At 37.0% G+C, this 25,782-nt stretch overlaps 1 protein-coding gene across 3 annotated transcripts in view; it reads left to right on the plus strand.

The window, feature by feature from the left end:
• The window catches only part of TENT2 (terminal nucleotidyltransferase 2), a 44,913-nt gene that overhangs the window by 14,557 nt on the left and 4,574 nt on the right, over positions 1-25,782 (plus strand). The window contains exons 10-15 of one of the 3 annotated variants that reach the window (XM_071425262.1): positions 2,639-2,767; positions 4,947-4,990; positions 10,794-10,930; positions 18,928-19,019; positions 19,591-19,703; positions 24,258-24,337. In XM_071425262.1, coding sequence (XP_071281363.1) covers positions 2,639-2,767; positions 4,947-4,990; positions 10,794-10,930; positions 18,928-19,019; positions 19,591-19,655 — 467 coding nt within the window. In that variant the 3' untranslated portion in view covers positions 19,656-19,703; positions 24,258-24,337. Of the gene's footprint in view, positions 1-2,638; positions 2,768-4,946; positions 4,991-10,793; positions 10,931-12,007; positions 15,663-18,927; positions 19,020-19,590; positions 19,704-24,257; positions 24,338-25,782 lie in introns of those variants that run through there. The other 2 variants (XM_071425261.1, XM_071425263.1) reach the window with 2 other exon arrangements.

Genomic DNA, 25,782 nt, shown 5'->3' on the forward strand with positions numbered 1-25,782 from the left:
GAGATTGTGAAACAGCCTTGTGAAAGGAAGGTAATAACAACAGCACTCTTAGTGGTAAACTAAGAGTTTCTTTCTTAGCATTGCAATGTCATTTGTCAGATAAGTACATAAAGGAGTGTGCCTCAGCCTTTTTCTTCTAGGGCATTTGCATTTATTCCTTTTACTCTCTTCTTCAGTTCTTGCATAAAGGAATTTCTTTCTATTTAGGGTAGGCAGTGACCAATAGAAGCTGCCTTCACTAGTTTTTACTAATATTTCAGTTAAACTAGTTTGTGTTCCATATTCATGTTACTGGGAGAGTCTACAACTTGTCCCGGATCAGTTGGTTAACTGTAATTTCTTCATATGTTCAAGAAAGTGTATGACTGGGAAAGGATTTGCTTCCAAGTACTAAAAATATTAGGAAGTAATCATTGAGCAGTCACTTCACAAAGTCTAATGTTGATGTACTTGTTTGTAGCTTCTGTCACAGATTGTTTTTTGTCAGAAAATCACTGCAGGGCAGACAAGTCCAGATGTGAAAAGAGCAGTAGAAACAGTCCTAGTATCCCACCTTCTCTTCTGTTTTGCTGTGGTGCTCACTTTATAAGGCCAGCAAAGTTAACTTCATGTTTCCTGGTGAAGGCAAATAATATTTCTTGAGGTCAAGGAGTGAGTTAATAGCAAAGGGAGACCTGTGATTGAAAACATTGTCTTCTCAATGTTCTGGACCTTCCTAAATAGCATACAGCATATACCTTGTCTGTCTTGTCTTCCTTAGATCAGAAAACTCAGGTGACATAGCGCACACAGAACTCCATACTTTTTATAAGTCATATGAGCAAGGATGGATAGCCTTATATGTATTATCCTGCTCACTTAAATGTGTAGTTGAAGGTCCATGTGTAGTTTAAGGCCTTCAACCTGAATAGGGGAAAAAATTATCAAATTACCTTTAATGTGGAAGATGTATTGGTCTGTTTTCCATTGGAACAAATTAGATGCTCAAGCAAACAAGGGACCATCTTAGTGAACATGATAAAAAAGCTAAAACTCAAAAATTTCTGTGGATGCTCTTCTGTCTGTTTTGAAGTTAACTCTTTGGTGTTGGTGCATGAAAAATCGAGGATGATAAGGCAAGCTAACACAAAACGTCCGCAGAAAATGTAGGTAGATTAGGCAGAGCTAGAAGGCAAAGTCTGTGCTGTTATGTTACCAGCAGTTTGTGGAAAAGGGCATGTCTGTGATTAATCACCAGTTTTTGCTAGATGTTTTTCAGTTAGTGGAGGCTAGACTTTTTAGCTCTGTGCAAATAATATTACTGAGCATTTTCTTGAGAGGTAGCTTGTATTGAAGTATCAGACAAAGTTTACTGCCATGTTGCACATTTACTTTGTTATATGCTAGTTACATGCACCAGGAGACAGAATTTAATATCTCCAAATGAGGTCAACTAAAAAAAGATCTTTTCTGCTGTGACACAAAGTAGCTATGTTTGAAACTGGAACCTATTTGCATTTTTCTCTCATGGAAAAATTCTATTCCAATTAATGCATCTTCATGTGGTATCTGTACAGTACTTTTTTGGCATCTCATAATTGGTGTACTAAGTTACATTTTTTAGTTTAACCGCTGGTGAGCAATAAGGAGTTTGGTTGTTTCCAGAAGGTGTTCCAGATGTAGTAGGACATAAATTCCGAGAAGAGTACCAGTTCCATGGGCATGTGTGCTGAACCACTCTAAATATGTTGAAGAAAAATATGTTTGTGAGAAAATCATGCTTGATAGTTTTACAGAATAACTGAGAGCGCCCCAGCTGATGCAGTTGTAGGATGTCTTTTGTCCTCGTGTCCTGATAAGCAGAATACAAAATCTTTGTATGATAATGTCAGGTTAGAAAAAGTACTCCAGAATGTATAAGCTTTTTTTGATGATCTGCTTCTGCATACCTGCAAATAATAAACTATTCTGCAGAGTCCCAGGAGTTTGTGGTGGGTGGTGTTTACCTACATAGATCAATACTTCAATTAGAAGGTTATCTATATTCAGCAGAAATTCAAAAGATCATACATGGCTTATGGCTGTATTTATGTTTTTCCTCATGAAATGCATATATATAAATTTAAAGACATATTGTATCTAACATGTCATCTGCATAAAAAGCTATTGAAGACAGGGCAAATTTATAATTTATGTTGGTATGCAGGGATTACTGCTGTCATGTATCCTGATGTAAACTTTAGAATCAGCTGTGTCCTCCAGCCACAATAATTCTTTTCCCTGCCTTCCAAGTTTTTATAGCCTAAATTGAAAAATAACATAGGGTCTTTCCTGGCAGCAAGTTTTTTCACGGAAAATTGGTACAATGAACTGGAGAGACCTTAGAAGTAGAAAGACACTTTGCAAATTTCCTAGTATACCTCTTGTGGTGTGTCTGTGGATTTTACTACTCAAAAGGCTGTTTGCAAATGCAAGTACTATATTTTGATTTTTATAGGATGGATAGTAATTGGAGAATTCTGTAAGTAAATTCTATAAAATGCCTGTAGAATGTAACCTTAGAATAGAAAACTATCATGTTGATCAAGTAAGAGCAAATGTTGATTAATTGCTATCTAGTTAAATGTACTTTTTTGAGATGTGTTTATTTTACTTGCAGTTGAGAATCGAGTTCGTCCATTAGTACTTGTTATTAAGAAGTGGGCAAGTTTCCATGACATAAATGATGCCAGTCGTGGTACTTTAAGCAGCTATAGTCTTGTGTTGATGGTTTTGCACTATTTACAGAGTAAGTATTTTTTACATGTGTAAACTGTCCCTTTTAAGTTCGTATTTGTGTAGTTTTCCTCTTTAATGAAACAAGTATCTCCTACACAGAAATACTTTAAAGTAAAGTGAATTTTACTCCATTTCTTTAGTGTTGCATTTGTCTTTAACAAGTGGACCTGCTCTTTGAAGACAGAGTTACCACCTTTAAAGAGTTACCACCTTTAAAGAAGTTTGGAAAAAATTGTACCTGGAGGACACTGTGTAGCTATAAAATAAACTCAAGTACTACTTCACAAAAATGCATAAGTAGTCATCTGTAGTCATCTCTGGCAGCTGCCACAGCTGTCTAGGAAAGAGGAAAAAAGGGTTCAAATAATCCTTTTCATGCAAAACTGTGATCAGTCAGCTGTCTTGGGAAGATCAGCAGTCCAGAAACCAAAGAGGAGCCTTCTACCTGTGCTTCCTCAGCCTTTTCTGTGGGGGAAAAAAAAGCATGAAAAAAAAAGACCCTGAGGTGTGGCCCTGTACCCTGTACATGCATCTAAGCATCAGATTTTTAGGTTCTGATATTTTATTCATGCAGGTTTTAAGCTTTTTTTCTCCTGCTATATGCATGTGATGTTCCTGAAAATAGCCTAGAATTTCTAATAGTGTGTCCTAGAATTTCTAATAGTATTTTTGTTGATGCTGTGGAGAGAAAAAAAGAATACCTTTCTTTTGCACTAGTGTTCCTGCCTTTGCTAGGCAAATTTATTTTCTATACTTATTTCCCTATTATTATACTTATAATAATGTACTTATTATATTCTTATACTAATGTAGATGTCTTTGGACCCAAGTTTAGTGTGGCTTGAGTTTATTTTATAGATACATCAGTATCTTGTACATGAACTTTCTCCCACATAATATGTCTAATTAACTTGAACAGTAAGAAAAGGAAACTCATAGGGCAAATGCTAGTGGTGTTAATTTTTCCCCTCCCATCCATCCTCGTAGTAAAGCTTACTAAAGCATACACACCTAGATATACAACACCTTGATTGTTTGCTCAGATTTTGTTGCCTTTTAATTTATGTGGTAGAGAACTGGAAAGTATACAAGATGTTGCAGAAACATGAACACCCACAAACAAAAATGTTGTTGAAGCAGCTGTGGTAATTTTCTTAGCAGTCCTGATAGTATATTCTACTCTTTGAAGATATTCCAAGCACATTCTAAGAATTTTGCTGTTCTGATTCTTAGACCCTATGGAAAAGGGATTCTGTGACATCTCTTCACCTGTAAGACCTTATAAAAGAGTGAACTAAGTCCCAAGTCCAAGACCTGTGTACTGAGTTTATTTTCCATAGTGAATATTGTAGACCAATTTCTTAAACCATGCTGAAGACATGATGTTAAAGCCTTAGTTTGAGGAGTGCTCTGACAGTTCTAGAGCTGCTTGAGTAGGTTGTAATTACTTTGGGATTTTGATTCATCTACAAGACCACCTAATCACAGTGATTTTTTTTAATGTGTCTAATTTATATAGTTCAATAGATGCACTCCCAATCCATGGTTTTCATAAAAGTGACCAATATTTAGATAATTTTGTGTTTGTTAGTATTGTTAATGACTGCATGGTCTTCATAACATATCTGCCATTTAGCAGACCAGCTAATACTATTAAACTGTATTTGTGTATTTTGTGGGAATTTTGCTAGCAATGCCTGCTAAGTGTGTTGAGCATTTTTTAATAGGTTACATTTGGAGACTCATTATGTAATACTTGGCAGCTGAAAAACACGTTCTTCTGTAGACTCATTCATAGAATTGTATTAGATGTAAGGAAAAAAAGATGAGTGAAGCTCTAATTTTTCATTTAGGGAATCTAGATGATTTTTCTATAGCTATGAATTCTGAATATGAACTTCAGAATAAAGCTATACCCAGCTGCTATAGAATTTTTCGTGCCTTTTATATATAGTAGTATCTTGGTAAAACCTTCCATTAGCTGAATAAAAGTCCTATTGTACTGTACAGTACTAAATACAGTAATATAAATGTTTCCCAAATAACTTATTTTACAAAATGCATGAAAGTGAAGTTATTGATAAATGTTTTTAAGATAGAATTTCAATGCAACTCTTTGGTGTATTTGATATGATATTGCTTCCATGTGAATTACCTGAATCACAGCAACTTTCACCTTTTTTTTATAGCCTTACCTGAACCCATCCTTCCATCCCTCCAAAAAAATTACCCAGTAAGTGTTTCTTATGGATTTACTACATCATATATGTGTGTGACCCTGCTTATCTAAATATATGAATTCTTAACTATCTCTAACTGGATTAAGTTGAATTAACAGTTCCAGTAGATCAGGTCATTGATATGCCAGACCTAGGTGTGAAAAAGATTATTTGCTGTTTTTGGTAATTTCTTTAATGAAAATTGTTATGTATGGGAAGATCTGACACACAGTTAGAAGAAAGTGCTAATGAAAACCGCTGACCTAATTCTCTTTATGCTGACCTAGAAATATTCCTGTGTCAGCTATAACTTTCTGGTTCCTGTATCTTCATGTGTTAAGTAGTGCTTTTTCTTTCAGCTCTGTTGCTTCAGAATTCCTTACCTTCCTACAGCTCTTGAGTTGCCTGGTATTTTCATGTGCAGAAAGTGAACGATACATGGTTTACTAAGGAAACTTGAGACATCACAACATTTGACTTCAGTCCAAAAAGAAAGCACTTTTTTGGAACTTTGCTATTGTAGTCAGATCATAATCTGTTCATTTCTGGAGAGGTCAATGAATCAGTATGCTTTGGTCCCTCCAGAGTTAGGAGTGTAATAGTGAGATTTAATCTAAGAAAAATTATCTAGAAGTAAAAACTGCCCTCCTCAATATTTACCTGTGCACAGAAGTGCTATTGCTGAATAATTCTGTGCTGTAATTTATTAACAAAAAATGCTCAAATGGGAATATTTAGTGGTGCTGAACATCAGAGAGAAAATACTGTGGTGTCAGCCATTTTGGGTAATTGAGATAATTGAGATGCAAAAGAAAGCATTGAGCAATAATTCACTGCAGTTTTATTTATGTGTTGTAAATCTGCTTAAGGGATCCTATGCTATATTTTTATGGTCTTTATCTTTTCCTGTCATTTTTTTTTATGGTACTCTATACCTTCTAGTTTCTTCATTGGGAGTGCTGAAGAGTTTTTGAAACTATCTTTCATTTCTTGTATCCTTAGCTTTATCTGATAGCTTTTTGAATTGCTAGATTTGCTAGTTACATTTTCTTAAAGTTTATGTGCTGTAGTGTTCTAAGTTTTGTGTAGCATGTTATTTAGAGAAAAGTGTTTACAACTGACAACTTTTGACTCTTCTGTATTTATAATGCAGATATTTATATTTGTTGTGTTCGAACTTTGTGGAGACCTTCAGAATACTGTAGAAATATTAATTCCTTCAGTCATTAAAGCAAATGTATACACTACTTAAGCTAAAAAATCTAATTAATGTAAATGCAAAGTTTTATCTTGTGTTGTGTGAAAATGGTAAATGACTTGCAGGTGAGCACTGCTGTAAGAACTGCATTTTTGCCCTGTTTTGATGTAGATTATCCTTGGTGTTGTTGTTCTTTGTTATATTTGGAGAATTGATGAAATATTCTAGAATTGCTTACAAGATTAGAAGAATATTTTATGCTTGCTTACTGCAAACCAAATTGCAAGTATGTTTTTGATCTACTGTCTCCATTAGGAATATAATTAAATGTTTAAAAATTATGAAACTTGAAATTTCTGAATACTGATATTTCAGAGGAATTTAAAGTGAAAAATACAGCAAAACAATTTTGGTTCTCGTGGCTTGCAGTAATAATTAAAAAGCACGGGCAAATTTCAGTATCAAAAGAAACCATATATTTTTCTTATGATTGTAGCTGGTCAGAGTTGTGTCTCTATACAAAAACTATACAAACATACTGCATCTTCCCTATGTACATCTACACACAGTTTTTCAAAATCAAATCTGCAGCCTGAAAATACTTCCGTGATATGGAGGAAACTGCTTATCTTAAATTGTTGGTACCATATAGGAGAGACATGCTTACATAGAGGAGGAAACAAAAGACAGATTCTGTGCCTCAGTGAATCCCTGCTACAAATGTGAAGGGTGAGAAGTCATGGAAAGCCACCAGATTTGCCCACTTTTGCATTCTATTGCCGTCAGGTAGTTTCCAGCTGGCACCGGGCTGATGTGTTTTAGCAGCCACTAGTTTAAAGGGAGTATCAGACCACATCAAATGCAGGGTTGTATTCTGGGGCTTCCCATGCCCCCTAGCCAGGTAAGGTAGATGACAGTAGCCGACCAAGTGCATTCATCAGTTTTGAAGTCTATATAGTATGTGCTTCCATGTCAGTACTTCATGAATAATCTCTAGAGAACCTGTGGTGGATTAAACCGTTGTGGCTGGTGAACATGGCTTTCACTGGCACTCACAAGGAAACTTGTGCCTGACTCACCACTGTTTCAAGAAGTCTGATGTTTTAACTGAAGTCAAGATGAAATTGGGTTTCCATGAGTGCTCTGGATGGTGAACTTCAAGGACTCTAGCATGAGCACATTTTTGTTTCTGCTGCCTCAGCTTCATGTCATGTCTTGCAAAGGGTGGGGCAGAAGGTGGAATGGTCCTTAACATGAGAGTCAGCCCTTGGAAAGACGCAGTTTGCTTCACACTGAGTTGCACTTTTAAAATATTTAAATATGAGTTAAGTACTCGTTTATAGGACTGGGGAAAAGAATATTTTAATTGTGTTAAGACATTATGCTGATGTAACTACTTAATTTTTTTGAACAAAGAATCTTGTACATTCAGAGTTAAACTCACTATACATCAAAATACTCAAATATAAATCTTATTTTGATGTACACTTTTGTTTCTTTCCAGTGTGTAAGGTGGAATTAGTATACTTAAAAGCATTATGTAGCTTGAACATGAAGCATGTTGCTGAATACTGGTATTTCTTGAGAAATCAGCCAATCAAAGTAAAAATTAGAGATCCAGCAAAAAAGGCAAAAAACTTTCAGGTCTCTCTTCTGTGGTATCTTAAAATAATGGAGAGCTCATTTATATTTGTTGCTCAATCAGATCCTGAATCTAATTTCTCTCTCTTAAGACAACTTGAGGCAAAGAGACAGTAAGCAAAATAGGGACTAGTTTTTAATAGAAGCTGAATTTTTTGCCTTCCAGAGCAAGTTAAGGAAAGAAAATGTACTTCCAAAGGTGCTTTGTAATTATATTTTTTTAGCAACGTCACCTATGTGCAGAATCTGTAAGCCGTACCTTGTTTTGTTTGTCTAGTTATTCCCTGAGTCCCTCTAGTGGGAAGGAAAATACTGTTATCCTTGTTTTACAGCAGGTGGACAGAGATGAGTTGAAGCTAGGGGATTATCATGGGTTGTCTGTGGCAAAGCAGAAAAAAATATCTAGGTGTCCCTTAGCTGGTCTGACCTCTTGTTTACTGGACACAGAGTGATTCCTTTGTTAAGAAATGACCTTAAATTACATTGTTGGTAATTGAATTACTGAAGAATGGTATATCTTGACAGAAGCTGTCACTAAATCTTGCCAATTTTAAGTAGCAATTAATTTGGTTTTACATGTAGAACTTTCTAATATGGTAATAGCAACTTAAATAACAAATTTTCTGTATTTCAGAAAGGTGAAACACTTGGTTTTGCCTTCTCAGTGGGGTAATCAGCAACCCACAGTGCACAAAAAATAAACCTACTAACAGTATCACAAACATGTGATTAATACATTGCTTTTGTTTCCCTTAATAAGTCTTATTTTCTTCCAGAAAAGTCCTATCAGTTATGCCTTCTAGTTTGCAATACTCAGTTGTCTTTTTAAGAGCAATTTTTATAGTGACATACCCACTAAATCAAGTGGAAATGAGAATTACTTATATGCGTCTCTTAAACTAGGTCGTTGAGGGTTTTAATAGTTAGCTGCTATAGCCTGTAGCCTGTGTTTGTACTAATGTACGTGTCTAGAATAATATGTGTGTATTTGCTTGAAAGCAAAAGCCTTTCTGAGTGAGAAAATCTTTGATTTGTCTGATATCTTATTGTCTACCAGTAAAAAAATAGCTTATTTTTAGGAAAAAAATAATAAAATAAAGCCTAACTTTTTAGCTGTCGAGGCTATCAACCTCACTGTGATGGCAGAATTCTCTTGCAATTGAGAGGTTCTCAGGCAATTAAATATTCAAAGTTTAAAAAAATGAATCTTGTCTTCCTTTTCTACTGCCTCCAAACACTTACTAGTCATAGTAGACATCTGTTGTAATTTTGTTGCACTTCTGTTTTGTATTTTCTTAGGTCAGTGGCCGATTTTCTTCTTCCTTTCCCCTCCTCCCTTGTATGTTTCTTCATCAGCTGGTGTACTGTTAATTCTAAATTCAATTTTTCTGACTCTTCCTGAGTTTTCTGTGGGGATGGACAAGGAATGACTTTCACTGTAGTATCTTCCTGATTAACTTTCAGGTTAAAACTGTGTTTATTATATGGCATTGGAACAACTGTTCCTTTCTAGATCTTTGTATACTGCATATCTGCTTTTTATGTCTGTGTTTCCATTGTTTTGGTGTCTTCTGATGAACTATAAACTGTTAAATTCTGAGCTTTGTGAACTAAAATAATGTTTTACATATAACATTTTATCTTATGAGATCAACCATTGAAATTTTTGTATCTCTAGAAGAGTGGCTTTTTTCCCCCCAAAAGGTGTGGCACAAGGTTCCAGGAAGTTTTGCTGGAGCTGACAGAAAGAAAATGGGAGTCTCAGGCTTTCCAGTCCTACTGGTTTTGTCACTTAACAGTACTTTTCTCAGAGGAAGTAGTGCCAGCTGTGGACATGGAAATAATACTACACTATGTAGTGCTTCTAGTGCTATTCTAGTACTATAAAATTTGAATCACGCCTGATACTACTCTTAAAAATAAAAAAATGAATGGGTGGGGAGGGGAAAGAAGATACAGTAATGAGTGAACAGGTTCCTAAATTTAAATAAATGTGTGTCTTTATCTGATTGTAATATTTGCTTCTGTGTACCTTGAGTTCATTTTCAGTAAAACACACAACACTGCTGTAAAATGGTGTTAAAACCAGGTATCAGCAAGTTATAAAAATTGTTCCTGTAGCAAGAGGAGATATGTTTACTTCTATGTACCCCAGTCTATCACAAGAACCTAAAGGATGCAATGGACACTGAGACAGCAGGGCAGTTCTAAAACCATGTGTATTTAGTCTTGTATGTATTCCTTTTTAAGCTGGCAATGGTGCCTTCTTTTCATAGCAAACCTGATTTTTTCTTACCCCATCGTACTAACCCTCTTCCTGTACAGAAAAGCATGCTTCAGCTGAAATGCAGCATTCTGTGTATTCGCGTGTTTTATATAACTTCATTGGTGGTTGGGGTTTTTTTGTTGGTTGTTGGGTTTTTGGGGGTTTTTTGGAGTTTTTTTGTGTTTGTTTTTTTTTAATTCTTGGCTAGAGGAAGTCATACCTGCAGTCTTTATGCTTATTTTGTGGGTGGATGTAGGTTCATTCGTATGCAGTTTTTAACTTGGTGCTTGGTAGCAATGATAGGCCTTCCTCTGGATTATTTCTGTACTTCAGTTAAGCTGTGGGAAATTGACAGTAGGTGCATTAACTTCATCTATGTATTTCTCAGCTGAACTGCAGTCAGCTCAGTGCAGGCTCAGCTTTTGCTCTTGTAGTTTTAAATGCAAGTCTAGTTCAAAGATTCTCCCATGTTAAAATTCTTTATCTTGTATGCTCCTGTGCAAGATAATTCTACCTGAGTTCAGAGGGAGTAACTAGTATTCAGTGAGGCAGAAGAGAAATAGTCCTTGGCTTGTCCTTGAACTTAAAATAAGCAAATAATAGGCAGCTTTCTTATTGTGGAAAATACATGTATCTGGGTTAAGGCTATCTCTGTGTATATATATATATATATATATATGTATATATACACACTCTGATTTTATTTTGACAGGAATGTTTTGATCCTACTATGCAGTTGCATTTTGTTCATCAAGCACCACGTACCATTCCTCCTTACGTCTCAAAAAATGGATCAAGCCTTGGAGATTTGCTAATAGGCTTCTTCAAATATTATGCCACAGAATTTGAGTAAGTAATAAGATCATTTTAGTGGTTTAGAAGATATGAAACTTTGATTCCTTCTATTCAATATAGCAACACTTTATAACCCTTGAAAGAAAGAAAAGCAGCAATGCAGGAGGGGTGACTGAGAGAGAGGAAGGCTATGAGTGGAAAGGCTAAATGACAGTAGGAATGCCAGTAAATTGTCTGATATCTTCTACTTAGCTATTCTTTCTTGTAAAATAGTTCCCAAAAGTTAGAGAGCTTTGTCCTTTTAAAATTGCTGGGGTTTGTTATACTGTTACACTATTCTATAACTGCTTATTCATATGTGAGATCTGTTCATAGTTGTCATTTACGGCATCAACTGTGATATGAATAATTTGGACCTTGAGGGCTGTGCTTGTCTTTTGTCATACTTGAGTCAATGGAGGTAACTGGCCAGGTGGCTCCTTACTTTGATCAGAATATAAATCTGTACAGGCTTCACCTAGTGAAGAATTCTCTCATGTATAGTTGTTTCACTCACATTATTGGTTTACTAGAATCTGAGTTCAGTTTTGGCATCTGGACTTCCTTATATAAAAGGAGAAGCTTAAGTTGTGAGGACATCTGAAAAAGCCTTAAATTACAACTGTTTTGCCAAATTGTTACCCATGTACTTCTGAATTTCTTAGAAAAAATGCTTGTTCTTATAAATTATCAAATGGTTGTATCTCAATCAGCTTGAAGATCTTCTATATAACATCTGAGGCAGTTGTTTCATGCATATTGCTGTCCTGCGTATGTGCATCATCTCCATTTCTTGGAAGGAGAACAAAACAGACAATTGGATACGCATAATTTTGGAAGTGTTCATAATTTACTTTAATATAAGAAGTGAAAGACTATAAAATCATTAAAGCATTTCTGGGGTGTGCATCACATGTAAAATATGTAAGCTAAATCCCTATGGCCTGTAGTAATGCATGAACCAACTGCGTTTTGTGCATGCTTAAGCCTGACTGAAAGATTTTCATGTAAGAAATTTTCTTTCAATAATCTCTGCAGATAAGAGAATGGTCTTTTGTCTGAAATGTTTCTCCTGACTACTTGTCTTTTCAGCTGACAAGGTGATGTTTACTAAAGAAGCAAATGAGAAGACAGTGTTGGGGGATAACCTTAGATTCTTAATTTGTGTGGGATACTACATGAATCTTTTACTACTTGACTGTACAAGCTGTTAATCTTCTTATATATGAAAGTAAATATCTTATCCATTAAGGAATTTTCTGGTTTGCCTATGCAAAGTACCAGAGATGATCTGGTCTAATTACAGGAAAAATACCTAGTTTGACTTTTTTTGGGTTTGGGTGCTTGTTAACATAGTCAAGACCAGATTTCTGCCTAAGTTGGTGGCTGGTCCAGAATGACTTCATTTTTGTCTGCTATTAGAAAGGATATGCCAAGACATATGCAGACCAAAAAGTCTGCAATATCAGTGTTTGGGCTGATTGCAATCCCTAAATACTATTTTTCTGATGATTATAAATCAGGAAAAAATACTGCTTAGATTTATTCATAGACACACAGAGGAGCTTCTGCATAAAAGAAAGCTTGAAAAAGTAGATAGTGAAGATAGGATAGTTGCTGATGTCAAGAGAAGAAACTGTTTCAAAAAGAAGCTGAATAAAAAGAATACCTGATGTGTTCTTTTGGTGTTCAGTATCTGTTAAGTATTTAATCATTTCACTTGTGATATTCTGTTAAAAAAAAAGAAAAAAATACCAGTAAAAACAGCCATTAGAATTCCTGTGTTGAAAATGCTGCTACATAGCTGAGAAGTCATTTGAGGAAATTATGCACTTAATGCAGCAGCCTTTATTATTTTTAACTCTTTCTGCAATGGAAATAAAATTTAGTCAAGTGTACAGTTTATCTGTGTATCCCTTTCAACTATAAATCCTCTGAAAGGAATAGGATTGATAGTAAAATTCCATGTTACTTTCATTGACTGGAAAAGACAAATACGTGCACCATAGGGAGGAACATGAACATGGTGCTTAAAAAGTTTTGTGTGTGTGATAGCCAGCCAGTGAAAGTAAAAGTAGTCTCATGCTAGCCACAGGACCTTTCATCTTTCCTTTGAAGTTGCTGATGGGAGCAACAGTACAAATTAGAATGAGGGTAAGAATGAAATACATAGAATCACAGAGTAATAGAATATACTCAATTGGAAGGGACTCATCAGGATAATTGAAATCCAGCTCCTGGCCCTGCATGTGATCATCCCTAAGATTCATTCCCTAAGACCCTGTGCCTGAGAGCATTGTCCAAACACTTCTTGAACTCTGCCAGGCTGGTGCTGTGACCGCTTCCCTGGGGAGCCTGTTCCAGTGCCCAGCCACCCTCTGGGTGAAAAATACTTTCCTAATATCCAAATTAAACCTCCCCTGACTCAGTTTCATGCTGTTGCCTTAAGTCCTGTCATGAGAGTGAAGAGATCGGGGTCTGCTCCTCCTCTTCCCCTCATGAGGAAGTTGCAGACTGCAATGAGGTCTCCTCTGTCTCCTTTTCTCCAGGCAGAACAGACCAAGTGACCATAGCCACTCCTCATACAGCTTCTCCTCAAGGCCCTTCATGATCCTTGTGGTCATGCTTTGAACACTCTCCAATAGCTTTATGTCTTTCCTATACTGTGACACCCAGAACTGTTCCTAGCACTTGAGGTGAGGGAGGTGAGGCCACCCCAGTGCAGAGCAGAGCAGGACAATCCCTTCCTTGCCCAGCTGGTGATGCTGTCCCTGATGCCCTCAGGACATGAGTGGCCCTCCTGGCTGCCAGGGCACTGCTGGTTCATGTTCAACTTGCAAATACAGCCAACACAGGGCTCTCATAGTTCTGTCTTTCATGGAAGAACTAGAGTTAGAGTGTGAGTGTTCCTTTTCTTTGCTGTAATAAGTAGTTTTTTCACTGTTTGTTTTCCCTGTGAAACATTTACTAGTGTCTTGATGCACCAAAATTCCGAGATTGTATTTCAGACAGTGTGACTGTTAAATGAGGCTATATTTTTATGATCTGTACTGGGCCACTGAACTTTCCCTGTTGGACTGTCATGTGTTTGATGAAAAGATTGCTTCAGAGATTGTGACTTCAATTTATGTAAGCTCCTATCTGTGGAGTAGGATGCACTACCAGATTTGATACACAGGAACTGTTTTTCTGAATGAACAGCATGCAATCAAGAATGATCAGATCATGTGTAAAGATCATAATTTTGAACGGAATAAATCATTGAAGCCACCCATCTAGAATGTTTTAACTACTGATCTATTTTACATGTAATCATCAGGAAGTTAAGAGAAGATGGAGATACATTGTTTTAAATTTCTCCCGCACTCTAGCAAAGGCCATTAGGTATTTCAATTAAAATCAGTGATTTTTTTTTACTTGATGTAGGACAAGATGGGCTTAAAGAGTATAGCAAAGGAAGAAATAGGAGCTTTGCATCCTGTGCAGTCATGCATAAGTCCTTGTGCTGTATTTATTTTCCCTTATGCTTTTAAACTGTTTTGTGTATTTAGACTATAAGGTGTTTCAGAAAATTGTTTTTCCACAGTCTTTACTCTAGGGTTTTCAGTGTGTCCATAAGAAGTAATTTTTGTACCTCTTTATCCCTGTCCCCAAAGAAATGTGGTTTGGAAATTGCAGCATGTATTGGAATAGCGCACCCTATGTGGTAAAGCCCGTTTTGCCTTTATGGTTGTATATTTATCTTGCCATTAGAGTTCAAGTCTGTAATGCTTCTTATGATACAGCCGGCTATGGTAGTGACTTCATTTTAACTTTACCTATTTAAAATTGTCCACTGATTAAGTAGTGAATGTAATCAAGAAAAAAGTGTAGATGTTCCCCAAAGCAAGTATTTGGAAACGTGTTTACCAGCCCCTCTGAAGGAGGTGTCTGATTTCAATTCTGCAGCTGTGAGTGAAGGCAGCAGGTTTTCACTTGGCTGTCTCCTTACAAAGTGAGACCTTGAAGCAAGGCATTGCTCACCTGAATTTATTCTTTGTGATTACTTCCCTTAAATTTACCATGGCAGGTTAAGTAGCAGTTGTTTAAGATCATTCACTGATTTGTTTATGGTGCACATGGTAAAAGCTTTAATGACATTTTAATGACCAGATATAAAATTTCAGCAAGAAGTTGCTTGCAGCTCTTTTCACAATAGAATGAGTTAGGTAATAAAGGGATCATTTTTAATACTATGTTGAATTAAATATATTTGTAACTTGTACCCATCGTACTGTGTGTATACAAGTGGCTTTGATTTTAAGAATGCTCTGGAAAAGAAAAGTTTTTTTTCCTGTTTGTACTGTAGTCATACAAACACCTGAAAATGCCTGCTAGTCTCCTCCTTTCAAATACTTGCCTTTGCCATGAAGATGACATATCTAATGCATTCAGTGAATACAGAAATAATTGATAATTGAAGTAGCTGTTTAAATGGCAGTGTTAATTCACAGATAGAAAATGTGTGCAGGGAGAGTATCTGCTTTATGTTGGCAACAATGAAGTTATTATATGCAAGCCAAAGTGGCTAAAATTGACACACAAATAATTTGCTATTCATAATTAATTTCTAATTCAGTATGATCTTGGTACCAAGACAGTTCTGTATGACTGTCAGATAAGAGTTGTTTTCAAATTTAAATTTCAATTTTAAATAAAAGGCTTTTAAGTTTCAAATTTAAATAAAAGGCTTTTTAAACAGCAAGAAGTGCCAATTTTTTGTTGCTTTTTGCTTAACCAGTGTATTATAAATGCATTTATATTTTTGCTGAGGGATCAAGTATAGCCTAGGAAGAAAATAATTCAAGAGAAGAATTGCTGTTTCAAGTGAAACAGTACTCCCTTGTTAAACCAAATACACATCAAATACTTCTTTGCATGACTTTCTCTCTCTTTCTCTCTCTCTTTCTCTCTCTCTTTCTCTCTCTCTTTCTCTCTCTCTTTCTCTCTCTCTTTCTCTCTTTCTCTCTCTCTCTCTCTTTCTCTCTCTCTTTCTCTCTCTCTTTCTCTCTCTCTTTCTCTCTCTCTTTCTCTCTCTCTTTCTCTCTTCCTCCACTGGCCTGGATCTCTCATTTTTAAGTAAGGCTTTAATAAAAGCAAACTGTAAGCTTCTGCTCGCAACATGTGTTCTTGAGCAGCGGTTTAAGCTTGTTTGATGCTCTAAGCACAGGGGGTTTGTCTTTTGTCTTTTTGTGTGTGTGCGCTTGGGGTTTTTGAGCAATTCATCTGAATTAAGCCTATATTGATGGTTGATTATTAAAAGACATGATAGGAAAGTATTTGATGCTCCCTATTTATCACAAAAGTAGTCTACTGTGGGAATTAAGGAGAGGAAGGATTATGGGTTAGAATGGAGGCTTTAGTGTACATTGAATTCTAGAAAAGATCATCATCATTACTAATTTTCTAAAGGATATATTAAGAGAATGCTGAATATACACACTGAGGTATCCTAGATCTCTTCACGTGCTGTGTCCTGCCTTTTTTAAAAATAGGCCCTATTCATAGTGTTAAATATTTGTGTTCTGTGAAATTACAGTTATTGAAACAACTGAGCTCTATAGGAGGCTTTAATTTTGAGTTGTATTCAAGATAACTTGTAAAATTACAGTCAGGATTTTTAGCTGACTTGACATTGTTGACTTAATGGAGTTACAACAGCAGATCTGTGCTCTAGGGAGGACAGAATTCTTTCAGATTTAACTGATAAATGAACGGATGACTATTTTAATTTACAGTTGATATCTACAGATTTACTGCTGGTGGTTGACATACCCAGCCTAGCTCCTCTGTCAGTTAAGACAGATAAGACTAGTACAACTGGAAGCATACTGCCCAGCTATTTCTACCCATTTAGTCAGGACATATGGTGATGTATTGGTGATCCAACTGTTCACTGATGTGGTGGCTCCTGGGTTTGCAAAATCATCAAGATTAGAAGAGACCTTTTAGACCATCTAATCCAACTTCCAATGCAGCACCACTGTAATCACCCCTACAACATATTCCCAACTACCACATCCAGACATCTCTTGGGCATTTCAAGAGATGGTGATTCCATCATTTCCCTAGGCAACTTATTCCAATGCCAGTTTACTCTTGCAGTGAAAAATCGTTTTCTAATACCTAATCTCAACCTCAACTAGTACAATTTGAGGCCATTTCTTCTTTTCCTTGACACATGGCAGAAGAGATTGACCCCTACGTGGCTACAACATTCTTGTAGTTGTAGAGAGAGTTGAATTCCTCCTTGAGCTTCCATTTCTCAAGAATAAAAAACGCCGTTTCCATCTGCTCCTCATAGGACATGTTTTCTAGACTCTTTCCCAGCTCTTCTTTCAACAAACATCAGGACCTCAGTGTGTTTCTTGCAATAAAGGGCAAAAAACTGAACACAGCATTCAAGGTGTGGCCTCACCAGTGCCCAGTACAGGGGGCCAATCCCTGCCCTGGCCCTGCTGGCCACAGCATTGCTGATCCAGGCCAGGATGCCATTGGCCTTCTTGGCCACCTGGGCACAGCCTGGCTCATGTTCAGCTGCTGTCACCAGCACCCCCAGGTCCTTTCCAGCCACTCTGTCCCAGCCTGTGGAGCTGCCTGGGGTTGTTGTGACCCAAGGGCAGGACCCAGCACTGGGCCTTGTTGAACCTCACACCATTGGCCTCAGCCATGATCCAGCCTGCCCAGATCCCTCTGCAGAGCCTTCCTGCCCTCCAGCAGATCAGCACTCCCACCCAGCTTGGTGTCACCTGCAAACTGATTGAGGGTGCCCTCCATGAGATCATTGGTGAAGGTATTAAACAGGACTGGCCCCAGTACTGAGCCCTGGGGAACAGCACTGGTGACTGAACACCAGCTGGATGTAACTCCACTCACCACCACTCTCTGGGCCTGGCCATCCAGGTACTTACTCATTCAGTGAACAGTGCACCTGCCCAAGCCACTAGCTGCCAGTTTCTCAAGGATATTGCTGTGGGAAATTGGGAAATGGTGTCAAAGGCTTTGCTAAAGTCCATGCAGACTACATCACAGCCCTCCCATATCCACTGACCATCCTGATCTCCTTGCCACAGAAGGAGATCAGGTTGGTCGGTCAGGATCTGCCTTTCATAAACCCCTGCTGGCTGGGCTCAGTCCCATGACTGTCTTAGATATGGGATGTGATGGCATGCAGGATGAGCTGCCCTCTTCAGTTAAAAGCAGCTGAAAGGTGGCTGGGTAGATGAGAACATAAAACTGGAAGTGGGGGTTTTTTTTGGCTTCCATTATGTTTGGGATATTGTTGTGCCAAGTGTTATAAAGATGGTGGCACATCAAAAGGCCGTATAATCTGCCTGCTGTTCCTGTTTAAATGTGGTAATTTCCATGTTTTGTTGTAAAGCTGCCTGCAGAAAGTAGTAGAGAGTTGTTGTACTTGCAGATCTAAAATTCATCATATATAAAGTATTGAAACTTTCTAGTAATAGAAAGTTTCCTTTCACAAGGAAGGGTTCCTTTCACAAGGAAGGCCTATGAGCAAATTATTTCTACATATCTTTATACTATTGAGTGTTGTTTATGGAATGCAGTATGTGACTTGTCTACACTTATTCCTTATATTTCTTTTCTTCCTACAGAAAATTCTGAAAAATTTGACTCTGTAATTTATTTTGAACTTGGAAATAAATGTAGGTCACAATGTAAATTGTCACAAAGTTTGACATTGTTAGTAGAAAAATTCCATTGTGAATATATGTTACTCATGGATAGCTGTGATGCTCTGTTTTGGAGATGCTTTTTGTACTTGAAGTTCTGTTAGTAGAAAAGTTTTCTTGTTTCCTACTCATGATGTTAAACTAAATTACTCATTATTACTAAATACTGTGATATCCAGACTTATAACATTGCAATCTGACAATTTTTTTAGTGTAAACTGATAATTTGAAGATAACTAAGAGTTAAAATTTTTTACAAATTGTTTTCCTTTTCTTTAGTTGGAGCCATCAAATGATATCAGTTCGTGAGGCCAAGGCTATTGCAAGACCTGATGGTATTGAATGGAGAAACAAATTTATTTGTGTAGAAGGTAATACGTGAAGCTGCATTATAGTTTTTAAGTGTTAAGGCATTAAATACATAAATCTATAAATTAAACTTTACCTTGGTTGTGTTTTGAGAAATATATTGCATGTGTGCATTATGTAGAGAAGGAAGTATAACCAATGTAAATAGTTTGTAAACAATCCCGTCAAAAACATTTGAGAAGGAAGCTTAAGGTCTAAAGTGTTTAAAAATAGTACTCCTGACCTTTTCTTCAAGAGCACTCTTTGCCCTGTTACTTTTGGACCAGGGTTTAGGATTTTGATAAGGAATAGCCTTTATGCCACTAGTGTGTGTTTTTCTGCTCCACAAAAATAGTTGTCAGTTTTGCCGAGTTTGAACTTCTGAAAAAACACAGCAGGCACATACTCAGATTATTCTTGAAGAATATGCTTTGTTCTTGCAATGTTCTGGCATTGCACTGACTAGGTTATGTATACGTTGATCTCCTTGTGGGTACTATTTTTGGCTGGCTAGTGAATATAGGCTTTGTGCAGAGACTACGTGATGCCTTCCAGAACTGGAGGGTAAACCCAGGCTACCTGTTGGAGTTGCAGGTCTCAGCTGTCTCAGTGCAGAACTGAGTAGGAGCACTGTACAGACAACCAGATTCATGTGCTAGTGACACCTTTCAGCTGCCGTGGGGAATGTACATGGAGAAGATGAGCAGGTAAGCATACAAAGGAGATGAAGCTTGCAGTAGGGAAAGAGAAGATGATAAGCCAAGAGAAGGATTGAGATGTTAGGAGAATGAGGACAGACTGAAGGGGCTGAGAGTTGCTGGGTAACTGGAAACAGTTGTCACAAAGGGAGAGCTGGCCTGAGCCCTGGCTGCAAATTAATGAAGGCTGTTTGACGTCACAGGATGAAATAGGAATATAACTTGAACAGGAGACAAATGGTATGGGGAAGGTTGTTAGACACTGAGAAGATTTTGCTGGGGTAGGAGGAGAATAAGTCTGTTCATCTGTGGATGAACAGACATTCTTCAAGATTGATAAGGTTTAGGGTTGGAGTATGTATGTACTCTCCTGCATTTGTGCTGCTCTGTGCAGAGAATCGCCTTCAATCAACTTCACCTGCTTGTGAACTTGGTTATTCTGTGGTCCAGAGCTCATGGACTTGGCCATAGTCATATGAATGTCCGTGTAAAGCCACATGATGGGATTCCTGTTCTTTATTTGACCCTTTGGGAAAAAGTCAACAGTTATAGGAGAAGAAGAACACACTGAAATATAGTTGCATTGGACTCTGTGGTCTTAGAGTTGAGAAATGTGAGAATTAGAGTATCTGCACAGCTGAAATGATTCAGAATAGCGTAGTGAGGCACTGCCAAGGCTCTGGTCTGAATGTGGGAGGTGGGAATGCTGGGCTGCTATGTTTGCTGCTGTCACGTGATGCTGATCCACTGTGTTGCAGGGGGCTGTGTGTTTGAAGCTCTCAAGTATTTTATGACATTACAAAGTGGTTGAATAATTAGGTTCTCTTTCTACCAGGCTGGAAAATAGAATATACATCAACATAGATTGATTACATAGAACTTTTCCTTAATGCTTTTGCTTTTGAACTATTAAAAAAGTCAAAATTATCTATAGGTGATATATCTGATTCCTTCCTTGGTTCAAGACCTAGTGGGTTTAGCCTCACAAACCAACTTTTTTACTTCTGATTTGGGAGGGAAAAATAAAATCTACTTTTGCTCAAAGTAGACTTCATGTTTATAACAGCTGTTAAACTGAACTAGGTTAACAAAGTATGTACATAAATTTCTGTGTACTTGAGAAGAAGATTGCAAAAGTTAGGTAAACATGCCAATATATTCTGTTTTCCAAGTCTTTGTCAAATTTTCCTGTTCACAGAATACTATTGCAGTAATTGGTACTATTGCATTTATTTTTAAATATCTAAAACGTACTTGTTGATAAATTACACAAGTCTGTGCCTGCAAGTTTCCACAATTCTGCATATAGTACTGTATTTAGATTAGCTCAAGAAAAACTGTATTGTGTTTTAAATGTTATGGGCCTTAAGGCTGATTCTCATATGTATTTCTGCTGTTAGAGGAACAAATATAGTAGAGATGCTCTTTCCAGACACTTTAAAATATGATAGGCTTTTACTATGATGAGGATACAGTGATACAGAGAACCCTGCTTTTGGATAATATTTTGAACAATCCTTGTCAGAAGCTCTAAATGGCTATTAACTATTCCAGTTTCAGTTTAAATCTTGTCTGTATCGAGTAATATCAACTACTGTCCTGTTGGAGAATAGGAAAAGCTAGAAATGTGGCAATTTTATAAGATAATTACATTGATAATAATTTAGGGAAATCAAATCAGAAGCCACCTAAGCTGTACCTGATTCATATTTGTAGTTTCAAGTCTTTCAGATCCAAATGCTAAAAATAATTTTAAAAAATAATTCCTCGGGCTTGGTTAGCAGCAGTTCTGGAGCTCTGTGATACTATATATTTTTGTTTGGAAAAATGATTCCCTTTAGTCTTTCCCTCAAGCATCAGTGTTAAAGCTGTGTTACTTTTTTGTTTTAATATTCTCATCTCTGTGTTTGAAGAAAATAACTTGAAACAAACTCTTACTGTCTTGATGGTTAGAAAATATAGTGGTGTAAAGAGTAGCTGATTGTAAAATTATTCTTGCTGTGCTTCAGAGAACCAGTTTGTCTTTTGACAAACAGTAAATAGGCAGGAATATTAAAGGGAAGATGTGTTAGCTTTTGTGCCCGGAATGCCTTTTTTTCCACAGATGGTTTGAGAAGATTGTACAGTTCAGCCCTTGTGGCTTTAAAATATAAATATGACTTGACTCAACATAAAGGTCCTAGCATTAAAAAAGCAGTTACCATCACATTTATGATACACAAATAAAATGCTGTATTTGTTCACATAGTATATGTGAACATGGAGTTCTTAATTATACTAGATCACTCTCTCAAATAATGAGACTGATATTAGAGGACTGTGTATGTTTTATTTGGTTTTCAGTTTTTGTTCTAAACTAGAAGTATGATGCATTCTGAAATAAGAGAAGTTTGCCTATAACTGTCCACTGAAAACTAGGTAGTTTGAAGAGAATCCTTTTAGAAGATTGCTAAATACAACATTTATTGCATGAAAAAAATTCTTAGTGAATTTAAATAGCTAGCAGAAATAAAAAAGCCATGGAGCATGTACCAAATTTGAAATTCCAGTCTCCATGAAGGTACAAGCCCTTCTGGTGTCTGTGTAATGCTTTATTTTGCTATACATCACTGTCTGAATGAAAGTAATTCATAACCAACTCGACAAAAAAAAAATCTACCTGATCTGACAAATACTTCTGTGTTTCTGTGGTCCTTGAGGACTTCCATACATTCTACCAGTGTGAAATACACAATATTACCTAAATAGTTCTCTATTAAGGAAAAAAAAGACTATAAAATCTGTTCTGTAGCACACTGTAATGCATAATTTTTTAGTATCAATTGCTTTAATGTTGGCAACCATATCAGTAGCAAGAACTACTTTTTTTAATCTTGCAATTAAAAAAGTTCCAAACTATTAATTAATTTAGGATAAAAAGGGAGGGGGGAACATCACATTGATTAATCATCAGTTAGAAAGTAGAACCCCCAAATGGTTAACTTATGAACAAATATTGCAGAATAGGTATGGTGTGATAAAGGTATGAGCAGTTGGTATGTCTTATATTAAAATTATACTAAATATTTTACTATATTCTCAGTATTTCACTGAGAAACTGTTGAATGAGATTAATCTAAAGTGAATAGTTCCAAGAGTCTCATGTCTCATGTGTAATAAGTTTCAAAATATTTTAATACGCAAAATCATAGTCTGATATGTTATCACAGACTATTGAGCTGTAGCAGATAATTACTACTGCATAGTACAATCATAGTATGCTTCAACACATAATAAGCTGAATTTATTAGAAATTACATATCATTAAAGCATTCATTGAATCATAGAATGGTTTAGGTTGGAAGAGACTTTTAAGTATCATCTCTTTCCAACTCCCCTGCCATGGACAGCGACATCTTTCACTAAACCATTTTTCTCAGAGCCTTATCCAACCAGGCCTTGAGCACTTCCAGGGATGGGGCATCCATAGCTTCTCAAAGCAACCTCTTCCAGTGCCTCATCACATTCACAGTAAAGAATTTCTTCCTAATATCTAGTCTTAAGCTTGCCCTTTTTGGTTTAAACCTATTCCATCTGGTCCTATCACGACATGGTGTTGAGAAAAGTCCCTCTCCAGCTCTCTTGTAGGCCCCATTTACATACTGGAAGGTGCTATGAGGTCCATCCCAGAGCCTTCTCTCTAGATGGATCAACCCCAGCTCTCTCAGTCTGTCCTTGCAGAAGAGGTGCTCCAAGCCTCTGACCATCTCTGTGGCCTCCTCTGGACTCCCTCCAGCAGGTCCCTGTCCTTCCTGTGCTGGGAGCCCAGAGCTGATGCAGCCCTGCAGGTGGGGTCTCAGCAGGGCAGGGCAGAGGGGCAGAATCCCCTCCCTGGCCCTGCTGCCCACCCTGCTCTGGATGCAGCCCAGGACACGTGTGGCTCTCTGGGCTGGGAGTGCCCATGGCTGGGTCATGTCCAGCCTCAGCCACCAGCACCCCCAATTCCTTCTGGGCAGGGCTGCTCTGAGTGACTTCTCCCAGTCTGTAATCTTGTCTGGGATTGTCCCGACCCAGATGCAGCACTTTGCACTTGCAGTTGTTGAACTTTCATGCGATTTGCATGGGCCCACTGCACAAATTTGTCCATGTGCCTCTGGATGGCATCCTGTCCTATAGTGTCAACTGCACTGCTCAGCTTTGTCTCTCTGACAATGTTCTCCATTCAGAGCATTCAGAGAATTCAGTGTTGGGGTGTTTTGGTTTTTGGGAGTTTTTTTGGGTTTTGGGGTTTTTTGGTGGTTGGTTTTTTTTTTTTGTTGTGGTTGTTAATTCCTCCTCCTTTTTATTGGTTTGTTTGTTTTGTCTTGGGTTTTCTTGTTCTTGTGGTGGGGCAGTTATTTTGTGTTATTGGTTCATTTCGTTTAGTTTTGGTTTGGGGTTTTTTGGATAAGTAGAAAGAAAGCTTGAGAACCAAAGAGGAATTGAGTATTTAAAGCACTTTTGGGAAGCAGCTTGACCCTACTTTGTTAGACAACCAACTCTAGATTTCTTTAACAGTTTTCATGTTTGATTTTGATCCTCCAGAGCCCTTTGATGGGACAAATACTGCTAGAGCTGTACATGAGAAACAGAAGTTTGATATGATCAGAGGTGAACTTGCACAGGTAAAAAGTAATCTCATGTAATTTTTCTGGTCACTTTGTTTTTCAAGATAGTTTTACGGTCTTGAAAATGCTAGTCATTAAACCTGCCTGTTTCTATGTTTTATAGTTTGTACAATAAGTAGTAAAAATGCATGTTTTTAAAAATATGTGGAAAAATCATTTAAGAGTATTCTTTAATGTCTGCCATTAAACTTCAGGTTTACACTGAAATGGGTACTCCAACTAGTAAAAGCCCTCTCTCTTAGATTTTCTTGTGTGTGTAAAATTCTAACAGTGGTTAAGACCTTTAAAATTAAACTTTTTTTTCATTCATTAATTATTTTTACATGAATTTGAGTGGTAATAGATAATATTTTATTCTTCTTACAATCCCTTTTTTAATAAATATCACCACCAAAATAATGGGGGTTTTCCTATTTTTAATATCTTACTTAGGTGGGTACTTTTCTTTAGGGAGATCACACTCATAATTTTAGAACATGAGTAGTTCAAACATGAACTTTCACTGTCCTAGTCAGGGGAGGAAAGGACACTTTGAAACAAGGGAAAATTTAGACTTTGGTTAAGCATTTTTCTGAAAATTTTTGGTCTCAACTCTTTTATGCTTCTCTCCTATCATAGGCATTGCATAGGTATTGCAACTCAAATTCTAGGTTTCTGAGATCTCTGACTATTTTTTATGTAGCTATGACTAGGGATTAGTGCGTAGAACTGGCTTCCAACTTTAACCGGTTAAGACTTCCCTGTTCAGCTGTCCTTGGAGGTTCTTGTTTACTCCAGTTATTCGTGTCTTCAAGTACCTTAAAGGCTTCTCCAGCAAAACATAATTCAATGCCAGATACTTGTAACAGAGCAAACGCTAAAAGAGACACCTTAGTCATTTTCCTTGTAATTCTATTCAGAAATGTTAATAAGTTTTTCTTGTATTTAACCATGTTAGCATACAAAATACTGAATCATTCATATACTGGTACATAAAATAGTTGATTTTGTGAATCTGCTTAAGTCACATTGACAAAGTGGTTTGGGCTCTCACGGTACTCTGAAATCAGAGTGAAGTTCTCTTTCCAGAGTTTTCAGTTAACAAAATTTATTTCAAACCTCTATGGTTTTCTGAAAAATGTAAGTAGATGTTTGATCCTAGCTGTCTGGAAGCAATATACTAGAGTGAAACAGCCCTGAAAAATGTCCTTTTTACCAGATACCATAAGAATGACAATTGCTCTAAAAGTGCAAGTACTTTTTAATATCCTGCACTATTTTTAAAAAAGCTTAAGCAATCTGTTTTGTCCTTGAGAGGATTGTTCTTCTTGTGGTTTTCTTTACACATTGGAGTGTAAATGACTTCTGTATAAACACAGGAGGGTCATTGCAGTTGTTTGCAAGCTCATGGCATAGCAGATGTCCTGAAACTCACACTGGAACACAGAAGAAAGTTGAAATAA

The sequence above is a fragment of the Agelaius tricolor genome, unplaced genomic scaffold, assembly GCF_023055355.1.
Source record: "Agelaius tricolor isolate 1412-34295 unplaced genomic scaffold, bAgeTri1.0.p SCAF_4, whole genome shotgun sequence".
Taxonomy (NCBI): Eukaryota; Metazoa; Chordata; class Aves; order Passeriformes; family Icteridae; genus Agelaius; species Agelaius tricolor.